Source organism: Urocampus carinirostris, chromosome 10 (assembly GCF_059441175.1).
Source record: "Urocampus carinirostris isolate Australia breed hairy pipefish chromosome 10, RoL_Ucar_1.0, whole genome shotgun sequence".
Classification (NCBI taxonomy): Eukaryota; Metazoa; Chordata; class Actinopteri; order Syngnathiformes; family Syngnathidae; genus Urocampus; species Urocampus carinirostris.
In genome coordinates, this window is record NC_142358.1 from 18,363,548 (window position 1) to 18,384,255 (window position 20,708).

The 20,708-nt window shown below is 39.9% G+C and overlaps 1 protein-coding gene across 1 annotated transcript in view; it reads left to right on the forward strand.

Moving 5' to 3' along the window:
• The window catches only part of npas1 (neuronal PAS domain protein 1), a 101,053-nt gene that overhangs the window by 56,928 nt on the left and 23,417 nt on the right, over nt 1-20,708 (forward strand). Inside the window, exon 5 of the mRNA XM_088345379.1 lies at nt 1,267-1,356. Coding sequence (XP_088201505.1) covers nt 1,267-1,356 — 90 coding nt within the window. The remainder of the gene's footprint in view (nt 1-1,266; nt 1,357-20,708) is intronic.

The window sequence follows — 20,708 nt, forward strand, 5'->3', positions numbered from 1 at the left end:
GGAGAAAACGGTACTCTTACTCCGCTACATTAGGCTATATTGAAGTCATTACTTAATAAATCCCTCCCACGTAAGTACGCGTCTGTCTGTCTCTGCTGAGGAGCATTTATTTTGATGCAGAACTCCGCCAGGTTCTACCCAAGCAATCAGACGTAGCAGCCTCGACACGTGACCATATTCAACTTTAGCAGGAGGAAAATTGTTTACGGATGAAACAAATATAAAATATTGCTTAGCAATACCTATTATGAAAACACAGAAGAGGAGCACCACTTTCTTTCGGACGGCAATCATGACACAAATATTCTTACAATTTCCCAATGAATATAGATCTATGTGTTGCCTTCTTTCTAAGGCTTATGTAATGTATTTAATTTTTTGGGCTCCAAACAAATATTTGTTATTTTTGTTTTGTTTGTCCAATATGGCTCTTTCAACATTTTGGTTTGCCAGCTTTAACTAAACATTTCAGGAGGGTCATTTAAAAATTGCCCTTATTTGTATAAAGCAATGTACTTCTGGATTTGTATTTGAAGGGCCAGTGTGTAGTACATAACCACTAGATGTTGTTGTACTCTATAAGACTCAAAGTGACCAAATGGCAGCCTTTTGCTTATCATTTTTTCGTCCCAGCCTTTCACAAATTTTGGGGTTATGTGGGTACAGCAAGATGGCGGACAATCATGTCAGCTTCCTATCGGTGAGCCTCATGTTATTTATTCTTTTTGTATTTTTGCCTATTGTTCATATCAATATTGTTTTTTTTTTTAATTGAATGAGGTTTTCGTTTAACCACTAGAAGGCGCTTAATAATACACAATGTCCCCTTAACAGCAAAAAGAGGACTTATAGATTCTTCCAGACCTCTCTTGGGGGGGTTCAAGAACTGGTGTTAGGTTTGAATTTAAATTTAGTTGGGGGTGAACACTCAGTTTAGATAAGGGGGCTTAGAAATGCATCTTGTCAATGTGTGTCTTCACAATGTCTGAATACAAGAACATGTGTATGAGTGTTTTTGTGTGTTTATGTCACGTTTTATAGCTTTTTCTATACAAGTCTGCCTTCTATTTGTCGTAATGAACATCACGTTGACGTCACTGCATATACTTATACATGGTGCGTGTTTTGAATTTTTTGAATAAGAAAAGGTCGTGAGGCGGCAGGTTGTTTGGTCGTTTGTTATTCGTTCAATACTCACTAATTGCTCTAATTTAGATGTCTTATTTGCCTTTGGTGTTGTGTTCTGTGTGTTGTGTATTTGCACAGTCTCTGGATGGCTTTGTGTTCGTGGTCAGCCAGGAGGGGCGTTTTCTATACATCTCAGAGACAGTTTCTATCTACCTGGGACTCTCGCAGGTAAGGCAAACTTAACGCTGCACTCACGCTCACATACACACCATCAGTCTCTCAGGCAACTTCATTAATATTTTAGTCACGTGTAACTGTTTTTTGTTTTTTTGCAGCAGGCATTTCAAAGAAATAAAATAAAATGAGTTACTGTGGCCGACCTGCTTAAATGAAAAGTGAAAATAAGTGGTTAGTTTTTGTGAAGACGAATCAGGTCACAGATATACATTTATAATAGTCTTAAAAAATAGAACTTGTTGCATCATGTCCTTTTAACAAGGTTGCCCCAAGGCCTTAAAAACTTGAAAATGTCCTCTTTTTACTAACCGCAAATTAAGGCACTGAAAAGGTCTTACAAAGTCTTAAATTTAAGTTAAATATCTTAATTTTTCCATGTCTTATCTGCTCGATAGCACAAATAACTTTTCTACAAAAGTATGGACATTTTTATTTTTCTATCTCTGACCGACTTACGCAATGTGTCGGTTGGAAAATCCAGATTTCCGGGTTTTCAAAAATGCAACATTATGTTGGAGCTTTACTTACTTTCTCTAACCCGCTGTCGTTGTTGGAGTAACTTTGGAATTGGGAGTGTGGTTGTGGTTGAGTAATTTAAAGTATAACTGGGTTCAGGCTGTACCAGGGTATGAGTGGGAGATAGATAGATAAATAGATAGATACTTTATTCATCCCCGAAGGGAAATTCACATTTCCAGCAGCATCCCTGAGCTGAGAACAATACAATAATAAAGCAAAAAGAATACAATATACAAACACCCAGTGTGACGTGCAAATGCCCACTGTAGCGTGTTATATAGAATATCTAAATAGTGCTACACAGAATACATATTGCAATAAAATTCGGTAATATGCAATGTAAGGGGTGTGGTTTAATGTGGGCTTAATGTGGGCTTTTACTCTGCCGGGTAGAGTTAAAGAGCCTCATGGCATGAGGAAGAAATGATCTCTTCAGTCTGTCCGTAGTACAAGACAGTGACAGCAGTCTGTCGCTGAAACTTCTCTTCAGTCTGGAGATAATGCTGTGTAGTGGATGCGATGGATTGTCCATGATTGACCGCAGCTTTTCCAGTGCCCGTCTTTCAGCTACTGTTGTTAGGCTGTCCAGCTCTTTGCCCACAACAGAGCTCGCTTTCCTAGCCAGTTTATTGAGACGAGAGGCATCCTTCTTCTTGACGCTGCCTCCCCAACACGCTGTCGCATAGAAGAGGGCGCTTGCCACAACTGTCTCATAGAATATTTTCAGGAGCTTTTTGCAGATTTTGAAGGAGGCCAGCCTTCTGAGGAAGTAAAGTCGGCTTTGCCCTTTCCTACATAGAGCTTCTGTGTTGGCAGTACAGTCCAGTTTGTTGTCCAGCTGCACACCCAGGTATTTGTAGGTCTGGACAAATTCTACACATTCTCCTTTGATGGTTACAGGAACCGGGTGAGTTCTGGTTCTCCTGAAGTCCACCACCATCTCCCTGGTCTTGGTGGTGTTCAGCTGATGCCAAAAACCTTTGCGGTGGCTGTGCCATTATCATCTGGAGCGGCGGGGTAGGGGCGGCAATTGGGCGCCCAGCTGATGTCCGTAATCCGTCGTGGCTGGGGCGTGGGGATAACAGTGGCAGTCGGGCGTGGACCTCCGTCAGGGTGTCGCCTGGCTGACGTCCTGAACTATTTGCGGCAGCGTGCCGCTCTGCTATCCCAGAAGGTTTTGGATCTGATCGAACGGTCACAGATGCGGCCAGGTCGTCGCCAGTAGTGTTTGGTTCGACCGCGTAGTCATGGCGGTGCCACAGGGCTGTGCCGCATGTCCTGTCCTCCCAAAGGCGGCGGCTCGTGGGCTCGCCTCGGCGCCCCGATCACGGTCGGTACCCGACCCCCGCACGACCTTGCTCACAGCCACCTCAGTCCCACCATTAGTCCTGGCTTTTCAAACCTCAGGCGCCTGGTACGCGATATCTTAAACTGAAATGGATGTTGTCTTGAAAAGGTTTCCTAAAGTCTTAAATTTGAATGAAAAAAATCCTTTTTAAGGGATCTTAGTTATGTGCCAATATCAGCGTTAGTATCAGATGATATCCTGAATTATTTCAAGGTATCGGTAGTTGATGCAGATAATGCCCTCCGGTGACCGTTTCATCATCAAGAATTAGTATGCATTGTTTTCAGGAAATAATGTTATATTCTCATATAAGTCATTGTGGGGTTTTTCTTCTATGAGTAATTTTAACTATACATAAATCTCTCGGTTTTCGCAGTTAATAGGCACCAGAACCACCCGCGAACAATGAAAATCCGTGAAGTTATGCATTCATTAAAAGCCCCAAATGGTAAACTTACCTTGAGATATCCTCATTGCCGACTGAGAGTATACGACTAGTACAAATAATAATTATAGATCTACACCCAACCTATAATTGCAGTAGAATACTTTAATTTATTATTATTTTAGACAAAGTGCAAGAAAGCAATTTAAAGAGTGGCTGGCTAGCTGCGCGTGGGCTTTGGAGGTCCTCGGCTTGAGCCAGATCTTAGCTATGATTAAAATAAACCCGCCCTGAATGTAATGGTTTCCCACAAGTTGTTGCTCCAGGTCATCCTTTTACTGGCTAATGGACCTGGCATTGTCAAGATATACAATCTGCAGTGGTGGCTTAGGAAAGTTTTTAGCTTATCTGAAGCTTTAGGCCGGACCAGCAGGACTGCGAGTTTAGCCTTCTCCCAGATGTTTCTCCAGTCACTTCTGGAACACGATAATACTCCAAGGAGCACCCACTGGTTGCTCTTCTGACTTTCGTCAGAGTGCAACCTCATTGATGATTTTTTTTTTCAATGAAAGGACCCGCTGAAAGCGAGTGGTTGCTGTGCTTCCCAGTCTGTTTTGGTGGCCACATTGGCTTTAGCGCCCGGTCTGTGTTTGACTGACAGCACACACTAGCCCATCACAGTCACGCTCACCTAAATCACACACATACAGTCTGCCCCATGCAGCACTTGTTGTGTTCTCTATTGACCACAATGAACGATACGTTGATATCAATGATAATAAATAGAATTCAATTCAAAATTTACAAAGTAGTGAACAAGTAAAGAAGCGCGAGGATCTTTGGATAAAGGCTTGAATGTAGACATCTTCAATTTTATCCACTTCTTGACATTAAACTATTTTACTCAAGATTAGGGTGTTTCAAAAGAAACCCATATTTATAGGCAAATAACAAATAAATTAATCATAACCCAAAAACTCAAAAAAGTACAGTGCATAAACTGTGCTAATTAAAATATTAGAAAATATAAAGTACTGAATTGGTACAATATTTGCTTGAGCAACATAGCTGCCAAATATTGAAAATATTTCAGATCTTCCTAGCATTATTTAAAAGTGTCATTTTTAGATTTGAAGTCAATGTTATCACTTAAAAAGACAAAAACAAAGTAGTGATCATTACTTACTTTATTGTACAAATTCAGTATGAATATAATTGTTTCAAAGAATCAACAAATTTGTGAAAATCAACATTTTGAAGACCGAAATAAACATTGGTTGATTTTCTTCCAATTTTTGTTGTTTTGATTGAAAAATTAGTATTTGATAATTTGCTTTTTAAACTGGCGTAGTAGACTGTTGAAGATTTTTAGGACAGTAATTCCTCAGTTACCACAGGGAGTACGTTCCAAAAAGAACCAGATTGTCAAATATCAATAAGTGGGGAGACTGTTTAGTCGATCAGAATGCAGAACATGAAGCAAATCAGTAGAAAAACATGAAAAGCAGTGAGGTATTTCGTAGCTCTGGATTTACTTTATAGCAGTAATGGAAAATCTTTATTTTTATTCCCAGTCAGCAATCTTGTTAGTAAATGGCTTAGAAAAACAAAATTTGATACCGTATTTATTTGTATACAACACCCATTTTTTTAACCTAAAACAGAACTCAAGTTTTGGGTGTGCGCTATACATTTACGTTAATATTAACATATTAATGCAATGATTCATCAGTTGAAAAATGCAGCAAAACATTTAATGCAACGGGAATTAAACCTGGGTCATGGCGATGAGAGTGCCTAATCCTAACCACTAGATGACCAGTGATATGGATGATATAATTCATCTCACTATCACACTAGTTTTACTCACAGTACCAGAGACGAATGCTAGAGAATGGAGAAAAACGGAGAGAAACAATATTTTAGTGTATCTGATGATGAATCAGAATTTGAAGGACATTAAAAAGATACATTGTAATTTTAAAGTTTGTAACATGTTCATAGTTAACGCTTTCAATACCGTAATCCCTTGCTGTATCGCGGTTTACTTATTGCGGTTTCGACGCTTTGTGAATTTTCATTGAGCATTCTGTTCTGCATTCTGATTGGCTATATAGTTGCCCCTCCTCTATTCTGCCTGTATGCCTGCGCGTCAGTAATGTGGCAGAGTTGTTTACATATATAAAATAGCTTGACGAATTTACGTTCTGTATGCGAAAATACTTTTCATTTTCAAGTTTCTCTGAAAACTATCATGTAGACAAATTGCTCTGGACCCACAAAAGCAGCAAAAGGCAGAGGGAGATGCTTTTTGACTTGCTCTCGAGCCACATGTGTGTCTTTGGCGCTCACTAGTGGCTTCTTGCCGCTATTTCAAAAATATTTGATAATGGAACAATATATGGTTTCTGTACGATAGAACCAAAAGGCAAATGCAGTTTTCCAATTACGTCCACATGATGGAGGCAATGTATCAAGTAAATTAAGATAGATTGTGCCCTTAATCGGTACAGTTGTACAACCGAACAGCAAGATCATTTTTAAATTAAAATTTGACAGTACAAAAAAAAGTTAAAAGTTTGTTAAATGAATACTTGAACATGTAAATTGGTTTTGTTTATGAGTAATAAATAAATAAAGCTTTCTACTCGGCGGGCTTTGACCATTACACATACCTGTCAACCTCCACGGCTCTATGCCGTACAAACTGTCGTATTTTCCCGTACAAAATAATCGTATGCCATATTTTTTTTTTTCGTAATGATGCATGATGGGAAATCCTCTGGCGGCAGACGCATGCGCACCGTAGCATCAAACCGCTCCTTTTGTTTGCAACGAAAAAAACGATACTAAGATAGATGCTTCCGCGGCGAACTCGTTAGACTTGATTGATTTTCGTGATAGTTTGTGTTTACTGGATGGTACCCATAATTGACAAATTTGCGTTTTTCCGTACAGATTTTTTTGTACGTAGTACACGTCTTAAAATGCATAATAAACATACTTTGTACGGCAAAAACTTACAGGTTGACAGGTATGATTACAAGACGTCTAGGACCACAACCCACGCAAAAAATGAAGGACTACTGTAAATGATTTTAATCACTTTCAATGTTTAGTTTGAGCTAAAAAAAAGGTGAAACAACATTTCATATACTGATCTTTATTTTATTTTTTAAAATGGGTGCGCTATACACCATTGTGCACTATACATGAAAAAATACGGTACTTGTTCATATCAAAATCTCGTTTTGACCATAGAGTCGAATTTTTGTCATGACTACTGACTATTTCCATAAGGCAGCTTCAATACAAGTAACACATTTTGTGGCGATTAAATTCATTTTTTTAAGCCGTTTACAGCACACGTGCAATGTGTGTGTTTCGGCGCTCGTCTTTAATGTCCCTCCTCTCCTAGTCGCCCTCCTCCTCGGAGCGTCTCCTCTGCTCTTCAGGTGCTTACCTCTGTTGATTGCCTGTGGCCTCTTGTACTGTGAATGTTAAGTCCTGCCATTTTGCCCAGATGCATAAATAATAACAGTAATTACTGGCCCAGCAATCAAAGTGTCGCCCCGGCACGCCGGGCCCGTCTAGGGGAACAAATCGATAGGCATCTTAAAAGCCACATTGATTGTAAGGAGGGGGGAAAAACACCAAGGGGGATGGCATGATAGATAGAGACAGTCGGGAGGGGGATCAAGAAGGGGGGAAGGTGTGATTAGGGAGGAATGTTTCAAAGCTAGAAAGAGACAGTGTGTTAAGGATGGGGATAACGGGAAATAAGATGAACGCAACAATACTGGATGTAAATTAGAGTCATTTTAATTGTGGGAATCGGCTGTGATTGAACCTCTGCGGCAGGCTGTGTTAAATAGGGCGGTTTTTCTCTCAATCTCAGCACAAAAATCACACGCCAGCATGAGGCAAAAGATCCCTGGTCGCTGTACAGAGCACTTCACAAACTTTTACAAAGGTATCAATGGTGCAACCAAGTTTTGGTTGCTGATAAGATTATAGTTTTAGTAGATACTCATAATAAGAAGAAAATACATCAATGAGTTATGAACAGGAAAGGACCCAACCCTCATATAAGAAATTGAAACCTGTTCTAAAACGTCCTCCCCGAGTCTTTCTTTTCAATAAATCTCCAAGGTTGCAAGAAACAGATCCGCTCTAAAGGGTGTGGAAATAAAAGAACAGCAAAATCATTGGCCAATGGTGGCAATGATTTAAGCAGTACATAATAATCAAAAGAACAAACTGACATCCCAAGCAATCTCCCTTACAGGTGTCCAATATTAAAGACAGAAGAAATGTATCACTTGCACTCTTTTTAATTGGCAGTAAAGCATTAATAAATTAACATGCATGAATATTTTTTAAAGATTAATACATATTGTATTGTAATGATTTTCAGCTAAAAGGAAGAGAAGATAAAAAAATCAAGTATTAAGTTTAGAACAAACTACAAATGGAACATGTGTTGTTTGCGTGCACTTTGTAAATTTGTGAGTACTGTAAATGTGTCTCATCATGTAGCACTGCAACTTCACTTGCAAGTTGAAAAATGTTAAATTAGACAAAAAAAACAGCAAACAAATCAAAAAACAAAAAAAAAACAACAAAATAACGACTGAAAAACAGAAAGGAAAAAAACGACCTAAAAGTTTCAAAACATGACCCGAAAAACACCTTGAAAAACGACAGAAAACATCTGAAAATGGCCATAAAATGACCAAAAATTTCCCAAATAACTACCCAAAAAACAACAAAACAAAAAAATTACCAAAAAAGATCACAAAAACCACAAAAAAGTCACAAAGAAACACAAAAAAACACCCCTAAAAAAATGCCTGAAAACATAAAATGAAATGAAAAACGACCGGCAACGTTACTCAAAAAACACGACTAAACCTAACCAAAATTAATAGTGTTTTCTAACCCCTAAAGAAAAGGGGTGAGGACACAGGAGACATTTTCTAGAAAAATAACAAAAGGAAAAAATCTCTTGTGCCGGGCATGAAAAAAAGGGCCCCAAGTGCTGTTCTTTGGCCCCCTCGTGATTGACCTGATGTCTGTTTTATAAAAGAAGAAAAAAGCCAGCAGGATACTCGTTCAGGATGGTTAATGTTGTCTTCAACCCCTAGGGCTGGATCTACACTGCACGCTTCAAGTGACACAATTCCCATTTTTTGCTCTCAAGCGGCACAATCGAGAAACGTGTCATGGCAGCGTAAATAGAAAAACACATGGAAGCAGATTCACTCTCTTACTAGTTTGAACTGAAATCAGGTATGCCAATGCAGATACAGGCAAAGAATTAGTCAAATGAAAAAACAATTCGCACGATTTCCATCCTGTCATAGAGAATCACAAATTCCCCAAAACATTTCTTAAACCCTGGTACTTAAACCACGAATGCTCGTAGTCGCTAATGCTAGTGGGTGCCTTATCAATTGTTATCGCTTCAGTGCAAATATGAGCTAAATCGAGGCTGACCACTGCTAAAAACTTCAAACATTAAAGTGTCACAAAGTGACGATATGAAAACTCACATATGTGACAGAAAAAAATGAGAAAAACAATTAAATAAGCACTTCATTATGGTAATTAAACATTTTAATCGATCCAAGAATGAAAATACAACCATCATTGGAATTTCTTGTATCGTTTATATCTACACTTGTTTGGGGATTTGAACGTTTAGATGGTCCACCTGTGATTAAGAAACATCAAGAACCTTTTAACCAAAAAAATGATAATAATGTAAAGAGTACTCAACATTTACCGGTACGTTTTTAGAATTATATTTACAATAAAATGTTTCACTTGCTCAGGGATTTTTATCACAGAAATGTTTCATCCTGTCATAGAGAAACATCAAGAAACTTTCAAAACCTAACGAAGATAAAGAAAAGGATACATAAATCATGTAAACATTAGTTGACTTATCAACTTGATTTTTCTACTTAGAATACATAGCTATTATCAATTAACCAAGAACGTCCACACTGTCAGCAAGCTGCCATAAGCATGTACTAGATCGATGTCGGAACTTTGGGTAGTGCAAAACTAGTGGTACAAAACACGGAGGGAAGAACATATTTTTAACAGTTACTCCTGCTACATAGTTTAATTTGTTGAATTATAATTTAGACTCCACCTAATTCATTTAGAGCAGGGGTGTCAAATTCATTTTAACTCGGGGGCCACACGATAGAACAAACATTCTGTCGGGGGCCGGACTAGTAGATTAAGGAGAAAGAAAAAGAGAAATGAAGGAATAAGGGAAAGAGGGAGGTAAAATGAGAGACGGCGGGACAAAGAAAGAAAAAGAGAGAGAGGGAGAGAGCGTGAGAAACAAAAGATAAAAAGTCGTGAGAGAGGGCAAAAAGAAAGGGAGAGGGAGAAAGAAATCCAAAGAGAAATAGAAAGACAGAAGGAGAGAAAAGAAAGCACGAAGGGTATGAAGAGAGAAAGAGAAAAGAGTGAAAAGGAAAAAAGAAAGTTAGAGCAAAAGAGGTTAAAAGACACAGAGATAGAGAGAGAGAGACAAAGAGCAACAAAGGAAGAAAAAAAGAGAGACACAGAGATTGAAAGAGACAGAGACGGAGTGGGAGAAAAGGGGTGGAAAGGAGACAGAGAGAGTGAGAGAGTGAGAGAGAGAGGGAGAGAGAGACAGAGGGAGAGAGAAATAAATGCATAAGTAATAAGTACAGTGTCTTTGTGAGAGGCACCTGGCTTTGGCAACATCAAGTTGAAATATTATAACCTGCAACTTGTTTTTCCCTTGCGCTTCTCTGAGTGTTGTCTCGCGGGCCAGATTCAATCCCTTAGCGGGCCTGATTTGGCCCGCGGGCCGCCTATTTGACACCTGTGATTTAGAGTGTCTAAAAATTTAAAACATTGATAAATATTTGACAGTGTCCCTTTAAGAAAGAAAAATGTAACTCGACTCATACGCATTCCTAACAACACACAGAAACTAAATTGCATGAATTCAAATGCTCTGATATGTTAGCAATGCTTCAATGTCATTTTTTGTTTGACTGACTTGCACGGTCCAAAAAAATATGTAAAAAACGATTAAGAAAACCAACCTTAAGAATAAGGAATTAAAAAAAAGAAAAATCAACCAAAACAAAATGACCGAAAATGGACATTAAAACAATGAAATCAAACAAATTAAAAAATGAACAAAAATACCTCCAAAAAATTGAATTCAAACACATGATCAAATCTTCCTAAATTATTTAATGTATAGTTTATATATGAAAATTACTTAGTACCCTTATACAAGGCAGATGTTTTAGTGCATTAATTCTCTACTGGTCTGACTCATTCCATGCTAATGACAAGCTGGGACCCAGGCAAGAAAGAAATTCCACTTCTCAAACGTATCCAATCAAAATATTGTACTGTTTAAGGCAGAGATAGTAAAATACATTCACCTTTTTTTTTATCGAACAAAATGACCAGCAAAACGACTTCTAGTCCCGTATATACTTGCATATGATAAAAAAATGATAATATATAGCCTACAACGCATATAAGTGACCCCCTGAAACTGCTTTAGAATAGCCAATTCAAAATATTAATAAAGCATGTACCCAAACCTTGGTAAATATGTAATCATATATTCAATGAATATATTTCTAAAAAGATTAAATAAAACATTTTTAAACCATTTAGTGTACCTTCCGGCACCGACTCAATGGCAGACACTTGTAGACCATTTTCGAAATCCGCAATGATTTTCTTCTTTGACTCTATCGTTGTTGTTTACCACTTTTCTTTATCGCCGACTTTTTGGGACCCATTATTAGGTGCAGAAAAGGGAAATAGAACCAACAAAATCACAACAAAATGAGGTATGCTCCCTCTCAAACGTGCCGATTGACTGAATAGGAAGAAGTTATTGAGCAGGGCACTATTGCCATGTACTGTTGTGGAGTGTGATTGAACCTCCATTTTTTTGTTCTTCTTGTTCTTATTACTTTACCAAGGCTGAAAACATATTCACGACCCAATTTTGGGTCGTGAACCAACCGGTTGATACTGTTTTAGCACCCATACGTCAAAATCAAGGCTCACATAAAACCCCGACAAGGTTTTTCTTCGACCCCTGAGTTGATCTTGATTGATTATTGTATCATACACCAGGACTCATTGTGTATTTTTTTCACTGTATGCTACTCCTCCTTGTTCTTTATTTCATTGTAGTGAATGATAGAAATATGCAGTCCAAAAATGTCGGTGTGAAATCGGAACCGGGCACCTGGACCTGCATTGTCAATCCACAGACGGCACACCTATGCCCTTTAAATTCTACTTAACACCAAATCAAAGTCCCATTGGAAGCAGGTAGAAGGATTAGCGGATAAAGGAGCAGACCTTGAAGCTCGGGATTGACCCTCGTGTACATGACACTCACGTCCACAGTTGAAATGCATGAAAACTGAGGGGGGGAAAAAAGGATGTGCAGGGGGAAACAAGGGAAATCGACAGAGGAAGATGAGCGAACATGGGAGCTGGTGACTACGAGTGTGTAAATAGAGTTTAAACGTGCGACGGGAAGAAAATTCGCTTTGGGATTGCTGAGGTAAACAAGGCAAGCCGGGCTCCGGCGGAGATGCTAATAAAACAGAGCTGTTCTTATCAGCCCGGCAGATGGCCCGACCCATCACGGCTCCTCAAACAGGACCTCAGCCATCAGCATTCTAATGAAATTATTTATGATCGCAGATTACGCCCACAAACCTTCAGCGTACAACCTTGCGTTGCATGCACACACCTGCCACAAAAAACAACAACTGTATGATAGGAGGGAGGATGTATTAGAGAAAAACAATGGTGAATGCTGGATATGGAGAGGAGACGGAAAGGGAAAGAGAGAGAACAATTGACAGAGGGAAAGGGAAAGTCTTGAGAAAAACACAAATACACACTGATAGCCCAATAATAATGTAGATTATAATACCAATAATAGTAAAAGGCGGCATGGCAGCTGAGTGATTAGTGTGTCCGAGGCACAGTTCTGAGGCCATGGATTCAAAAGCAGCTACCAGCCATCCTGTGTGGAGTTTGCATGTTCTCCCCAAGCTTGCGTCGGTTTCTTCCAGGCACTCCAGTTTCCTTCCACATTCCAAAACATGCATTCCAGGTTAATTGGCCGGTCCAAACTCTCCCAAGGTGTGAATGAGCGAGTGAGTTGTCTGTCTTTGTGTGCCCTGCAACCGGCTGGCAACCAGTTCAGGGTGTCCCCCTACCCACTGCCCGAAGATGGAAGCGATAATGGATGGATGGATAATAGTAATAATATTAAAACAAAATCCACTATGTAGATACTAGACCACTAAGGATTTAGATGACATAGGAAAAAGGCATTACCTTTTATCACATCATCACACTATTTTTAGCCACATTACTGTCATGAAATATATTTTTAAAAATGCAAAAAAAAAAATCATGTCGAAGGAAAAAAAACTGAATTATTTTAATTGTGGCCCGACATATTGAAAAATGTGGTACCGTGAGTAAAATAGGGAGATGATGAGATAAAATCTAAGCCTTTTCCCATGTCATCCACACTCGTAGTGGTCCAGTAGTTAATGTATGGCTCTGTCACGCCACGATCCGGGTTTGATTCCCTTTGCATGCAATGTTGTGCAAATGTGATTGGTGATTTTATTTTATCGACTCATCATTGTTCAAAAACGATAAAATACTGTGTGTTCGGTTTATCGCGCCACTAAACTTTGAGTTCTATTTTGGATTAGAAAAATGTGCGCTTAACACAAATAAATACGGTATTAACTACAGCTCACAGGCAATATCCGACGCATTGGATGATTCAATCCGGCACCCAATAATTTTCTACGAATTTCAAAGAACGAAGTGTCGAGGTCATTTATTTTATTTTATTCTTAAATAAGTGCTAACCAAATGTTTTCTTTAGGCACTAGAGTTATACCATTAAAAGCTCTGTTTAGCTCCGGCTTGAGCTTGTATAGCGTGGTGAGTTGGTTAAGGTGTGAAACTGCATTCACTCAACTGTTGCAATAAACCATTCAATGTCAAAAATGAAAATATTTTTTCTCAGATTTTTTGTGAATGAACGTGTTGTATCTTAAAAAAGATCACTTGTAATCTGTGAGTAAAATATGTAAGGCAGGTTACTAATGTAGGCTGAATGATAAAGCGTAATACTAAAAAAACAAAGCAAAAAATGTTGAGTTGACATTCTTTTACTGATTTGGCCCGCCCGAGAACAGAACATCTGGATCAGGCCCGAAAGCCAAACTGAGTTTGACATCGCTGTTGTAAACAAAAAGTAATGCAACTTATTTCTCTTTCTGTGCATTCTGGTACCAAATGATCGGTAGTTGCGGACCACTGTATTTGAGGGGAAAAAAAGGGTGCTGCTGTGTTTATAGAGAGGAGACACAATAGAAAAAGAGACACAGAAAAATACTATTGGTGTGGAGGGTTGGGGTCGCACAGGGGAGACAGGAAGGACAGACAAACAAACGAGTGCAAATGTGTAACTGGTGGTTTGTTTTTGAGGGCATGTAGCCCCCCTCCCCAAATCCCCATCATTTCCTAGGCAGGGGGCTGGTCTCCAATCCCCCCTGGTCCCTGTCCGGATGTCTGACCCCTCTGCCCACGGGTCCCTCCCCTGACATGGGGGTGGCTTAACAGCCTTAGCCCAGGTCACACACCTTGACCAAGGGCATGCCCCCAACCCCCACAACAAGCCCCCTCCTCCTTTTCCCCAGACGCCCACTCGTATCATTGCCCCTCTCACCAGGGTCTCCCCAGCCACGCCACAGAGTGCATGATGGGAAGCAGCGGAGGGTGTGAGGATGGATGAAATCAAGGAGATTGCGAGCGGGTGGGACAGGTCGGGAGAAGGGGGGTTTTTAAATGGGGAAAAGAAAAGGGAGGAAGGATGCTCGGACCGAGGAAGAGAGGAGAATTGATCTTGGAATGGTTAGTATGCAGCCCCCACCTGCCCTCTACCCCTTCCCCCTTTGCCCTCCCTCCTTCCCTCTCTCCTCTCCCATCAGTCAGTGAGGACTGCGAGTGTGTTGTGGACCACTGCCCGGATGCCTCATACATATTAAAGCCCCTCTTGCTATTATTTATATCATGTCTCTTCCCCCTCGCCTCTCCCTCCCCCATTCCGCCAGACCTCCACCCCCTTTCTCCTTTGCTTCCCTCATCCCAGCACTTGCATGCGCGTGCATGTCCGCACAAACAATGACATGCACAATGGTATTAAAAACGGGCCGTCTAGCCGTACACACATACTCTGGTACCTGTTTCCACGAGCTTAATTCGTTCCAGGATCGTGCTCATAGCTTGTCGTGTAACGAGCCAATTTTCACAATATCAAATAATTAAAAACTACTTGGTCCTCTCCCGTCCTTCCAAAAGACTACAAGTCAACCCTAAATAGCTTTTAAACACGTCTTGATCACTGGAACCAATTTAAATAGTAACAAAAATACAGTAATAAATTGATATTAAGAAAGTAAAATGTGAGTTTGTTATGAGCAGTGTATTGAACGTGTGCACGTGCTGAGAAGGTAGGGGGGGCGGTTGTAAGGACGAGTTACAGAGATCACATAGCTGTCAAGGTATACGTTTCTGATCATTTCACATTGTGTACACTTTAAAACAAATTTCATACAGGATTTTTTGTTTATTTTTAAAACGATCAATCTCGTCTTGGCCATCTCGACTCTAATCCGGATCGTTTCTGTCGCAGGTTAAAGACGACAACGTCATTATAGATTGTTATAATTCTTGCAATATTTTACGTAGTCTGTCTCTCTGTGAATAAGTGCCACATTGTATTTTCAGGGTTTATTATCGTTTAATAAGCAGGATTTGCAACCATTAAAAAGGGGAGCGATTGTCAGAGGTTGAAATGCTTGAGATCGAGAAACTTTTGTTGATGCGTAAGCACTTACTGTGCACTTAAAAGTAAAGTTACTGTAACTTTAAATGAACGTACACACAAAAAAATGCACTTTTTTTGCTCGGACAAGCTAATGTTTGCGGTAAGCAGTCACGGGCAGTCAGCGGTCTCAAACGTTATCTAGTGGTAGCCTCTGGGACTGCGCATGAACTGGACATTCCTACGTATGGCGAACAATATTTTTGTATACCGGAATTTTGGTATTTAGAGGTGCTAGTATAAAGCGGTACCGCAATACTGGAATGATGTAAGTCATCTCTCAACAAACCCCCACCCAACCAAGCCCCTCCTCGTTGGTGTGCGCCTCATGCTATACCTGTTTTAGTTTGTCTGATCCTGGCTCGTCCCCTCAATGGCCGTGTATCCTTCTCATCTCCTCACAGTGATCTTGATCCTCAATCCCTCCCTTTATTTAGCAATGGAGTGATGGATTTTGTGTAGATCTTAAGCCCCAACCTCTCACATTCGCCTCCTTAACGTACAGCTCATAAGGTGCTGTTGTTTGTCCATGTTTTCTTCACGGGAAGATGCGATTTTGGAAAATTTCAATGGAGAACATGATCATTTATCTTCCCACCCAAAAAAGGTAAAACTCATTTTCCATTGCTAGACATTATGTTAATATCCAGACTCAAAAACGACCCCAAAACAAACCAAAAAAACTACCCAAAAAGTAAAAAAGTAATTGCTATGCTTTGCTTCTAGAACTTGTTTAACTGGTAACAATGCCATTGTCAACAAGGGTGCCTGCAGATTGTTTTTAAAAATAGTTCGCCAATGATGGGTCATTATAATTTATAGGAAATTGGATTCTTCAGAAATGATTTTTTAAAATTAGTTTGTATATGTAAATTACACAGTGACTTTATACAAGGCGGGTGTTTTAGTGGTTAACTGAGCTTACTTCTATTGATTATCACCTGATTATAACATGAGAGTAACATTGTAATGTTTTTGAGTTTTTCCTTGCCCTAATGTAGGTTTTAGATCAGGGGATGGTGTAATAATAGTCTGTGGTTTGCAATAATCTGTGGTCTGTGCAGCCCTTTGAGACTTGTGATTAAGGGCTATACAAATAAACATGACTTGACTCAATGATATGACAAGTTATTTTAGAATTGCATGAAACATAACATTATAAGACAAGATTCGGTGGCATTTTTATGAGTGGCACTAAAGCATGAGCAAATTACCATGATTACACGTTTTAAATATTTTTTTAGTGTAATGATTGTTTTTGTTGCAAAAAAAAGGCAAGATAAAAACTTGAGTATTAAATTGATAAACTGCAGAGAGGACACATGTTGTTTGTGCGGCTTTTGTAAATCTGCAAATAATTAGTCTCAGCGTGCAGCTCTGCAATTGCATTTGCAGGTTTAGAAATATTAAATTAGACCCCCCCCCCCCACAAAAAAAAAACAACCACAAAACCACACAAAAGACCCCGATAGTGGTGGTGAGCATGCAGTCCCCCCTCGCCCCCTAAACCCTGTCCATAGCCAGCCTCTCAATGGATACGTTAAATGTTTGAACAGAATGAAAGAGTCAGTTAGGAATCAAAAAGAAGACAAATTCAACTGGTGAGCTCTCTTTTTGCCACCTAATGAAGGGAATTAATTATGTATATTATTCATAGTGTGCAGGGAGAGCTTTGAATACTCAGCACAGGATGTGTGCATTTAAAGGAAATCCATATCGTGTTTGCCCTCATCTCAAAGTTGCTTTTAATGGGAATAAAACCGGAAAGGTAATTGCCCCTTTGGAATAAGGCTAACCGAAATAAACAGAATTTTGTTATCGCTAAAATTTAAAAAAAGCTGCTCATCAAAAAGCTTTTTTTAGAGTCTTGTCATGAAAGTTGAGTCAAAGTCGTTTGAAGTAGGCAACACCGAAATCAAATAGAACCTGTCATTTAGTCAAAACAGTAACAAAAAAGCAATTGCATTAAACAGCGATACAAAAGAATTGGTATATATGTGAATACCTTGCACCGATACAAATACAGGGCTTACTTTATTTTTGTTCGCTTGACCGCCCTCTAGTAGCTGTTTGACAATAAGCAACAAGAAACGATAAATTTGCTAAAAAACGTAATTCATTATTGGGGAATTTAATTTTGAATGTTGTAGTTGTTAAATTATCTGAGTTGGCATTGATCTTAGAAAAAGTACAATTGTACATGCCTGCAAATAATAATAAATGGTGACATTTAATACAACATTTTCCCGCACAGCAGGTACAATTAAAAGGTTAAAACAATCAATCATTTCAATTTTCTGACTCCTTTAAGTCAATTTTTAATTGGATAGAGTCCTTTTTTTATCCATGAAGTTCAATTATGTGTTCTGCAAACAAGTATCATCATCGCGGCACAATGTGTGACTTTGTAAGAAATTAATGTAAATGACTAAGTCTTATTAAGCCTGCAGCTTAAAATCCTGCGTCCTAAAGTGCTAGTGTGCACTGTACAAAAACAAAGTTGACTTTCTTCATTAAAGGGGCAGCATGGAATTTGAAACTTTGTTACTCTCTACTGCCTTCTTCAGACTTAAGGTCATGATCAAAGCCTCAGTCAACTCATTCATGATCCACGTGCGAGTACGTGCATTTCTCACACATGCTTGAAGAAACTGTTTTTCATCTTTTTGGGGACTTCTGGACTGTATTTGAAACAGGTCTCTTCTCACTTTCACCATTTTCATGCAAAAAACTGCAATAACAAGCATATATTCACTCTCCAACCCCCCCACGCCCATTTCCTTCAACCTAATCTGTTGCACGTACTGAACAGCCTTGCTAAAAGAAAGATATAAGCAGATAGATGATGGGGAAAAATATAAAGGCTCTTTGAACTCTACAGGGCATTGTTAAAACATACTTAATAGAGAAAATATTCTACTATGAACCTTTTAAGAAATCCACAAACGACAAAGCCCACCTTTAAATTTGCACATGCGGCTTTAAATCAAGTGTGCTCTGAAGTCTGGAATTTACGGTAATTAACAGGGTTTGTACAGGTGCATGAATTTATCAAAAGTGCTTGAATTTTAATGTGGTGTTTTCAAGGTTTGAAAAGTGTTTGAATTTGGGGTGAAGTGCTCATAAATGTTTACAATTTTTGCCATGTTTTTCGGCAGTCTGACTCTAAGACCATGCATTAATTAAACAAAATTAAAACAAATCTCCTTAAAAAAAGGCCTTCTCTGGTGATTTGCTTTGCCATTGCGTTTCTTCCTCCCTTATGAATAACGGAGGCTGGCATACGTTTGTATGGCGTTGTCATGTGAAGCGCCTCCTACAAGTGTGTTAGGACAGGTGCAGCAGACAGGGATGCCGGCTGCTGTTTTAATGAACGATGGCTAGAAAACGTAAAATACAAACAATGACTAAAACATGGAACAACACACGTACATCTTGCTGCACAGTATGCAAAACTAATCTAACTAGTAACAATTGGATTGTCAGCTGGCTCCAGTCATATCAAAGGGCATTCACGGCGATGACTAGCGTATCTATGTTTTTTTTTTTGCTACATGTTATACCTAAACAGGACAGAGAAACTATGTTTCTTAGAGCAAAGATTTTTAGTCAAGTCAAATCCCATTTATTTCTATAGCCCTTAATCACAAAATGTCTCAAAAGACTGCACAGGTTACAATGACACCATCCCCTGATCTTAAACCAACATACGGGCAAGGAAAAACTCAGAAACCTCAGCATGAGTAAAATAAGAAACCTTTAAAAGGGGCCTCACAAGTGGTCATCCCCCTTCCAGGATGACCAGGGTGCAATAGATTTAGCATTGGGAAACAGTACACAAAACATAGTGAACATCAATAAAAGAAAACTATAGGTAATACGTTAACAACTAAGCCTGTAAAATAGTTTTTTTAAAAAATGAAAAATTAAAAACCCCGTTGGTGGGATCAATAATAATTATAACGGCAATCCGTTTTATCATGAATACAATTATGTATTATTTCTTCTCCTCATTCCAAAAACATGCCTGTCAGGGTAATTGGTTGGTCCAAAACCCTAGATGTGAATGAGTGAGTCGATTTGTCTGTCTTTGTATGCCTTGCGATTTTCTGGCCACCAGTTCATGGTGTCCCCTGCCTACTGCCCGAAGCCGGCTGAGATGGGCCCGTGACCCTACTGAGGATAAGCGGTGCAGATGATGGATAGAAAGAAGGATGGATGAATTTGAGGGAGTGGGACGGAGAGTGGACAAAACCTCCGCACCACTGCGGGAGACTCCTGAAGCTTCTCCCAGCCTCGCTCGCACCCAGACGCCGAGTCTGCTATTCCCCCGGCCGTCCTTGAGGGCCCACCGAAGCCCCCATAAAGCCTGCAGTAAATGGCTCTAATCCGGTAATAAATGGCGGTGTCCTACAGACAAGGGTGTGAAGCCGCCACAGCCTCCGCAGCCGGCGCCTTATCAGATGCGATGCGATTGGCACGCGCCGTCCCACGCAGAGATGTAATAGAAAACGCACGTTCGTATAGCGCACGTGCGTTCGCATCTGGGGCCGGGTCGCGCCCGCTACGATTGTGCCGTTTTATGGATGTCGCACTAGAGCGGCGGCCATTATTGCCTTTAAATGATTGGAGATTTGACTGTGATGTATCGTGATGATGGGATCACGCCGGATGCTATGAGCACTTTATGCCTGCCGGGACGGACCGCCGGCAGCCACGAAATGAAGGCACGAGGCAGGATGCGGGGGGTGACGGCCAAGAAGAATAGTGATGCCACCTCCGGAGATACTTAGGGTGCGAGCGTTTTTAATCAGCGCATACAATTGATTTTTATCTCGCCGGGTTATTTGAGTAATACTGTCGTCGCTTGGCCCTGTGAGATTTGAATTGTGTGCGACATTTTGTGGGGGCGGGGGTTGGTAGTGTCGAACAAGCGCTACACTCCTTGTTGAATTGTATTCCACAGCGAGGTTTTCATTTTCCCGTCATAACACATATTGATTTTCCTCGCCGGTTGTGTGTTGAATTCAGCGTGTTTTTGTTGTTGTTTGTTTTGTGCAGCGGTCGCCAAACTATGCCCCAAGGGCCGTATAAGGCCCGTCAACGGATTTATGATGAGGTGGTGC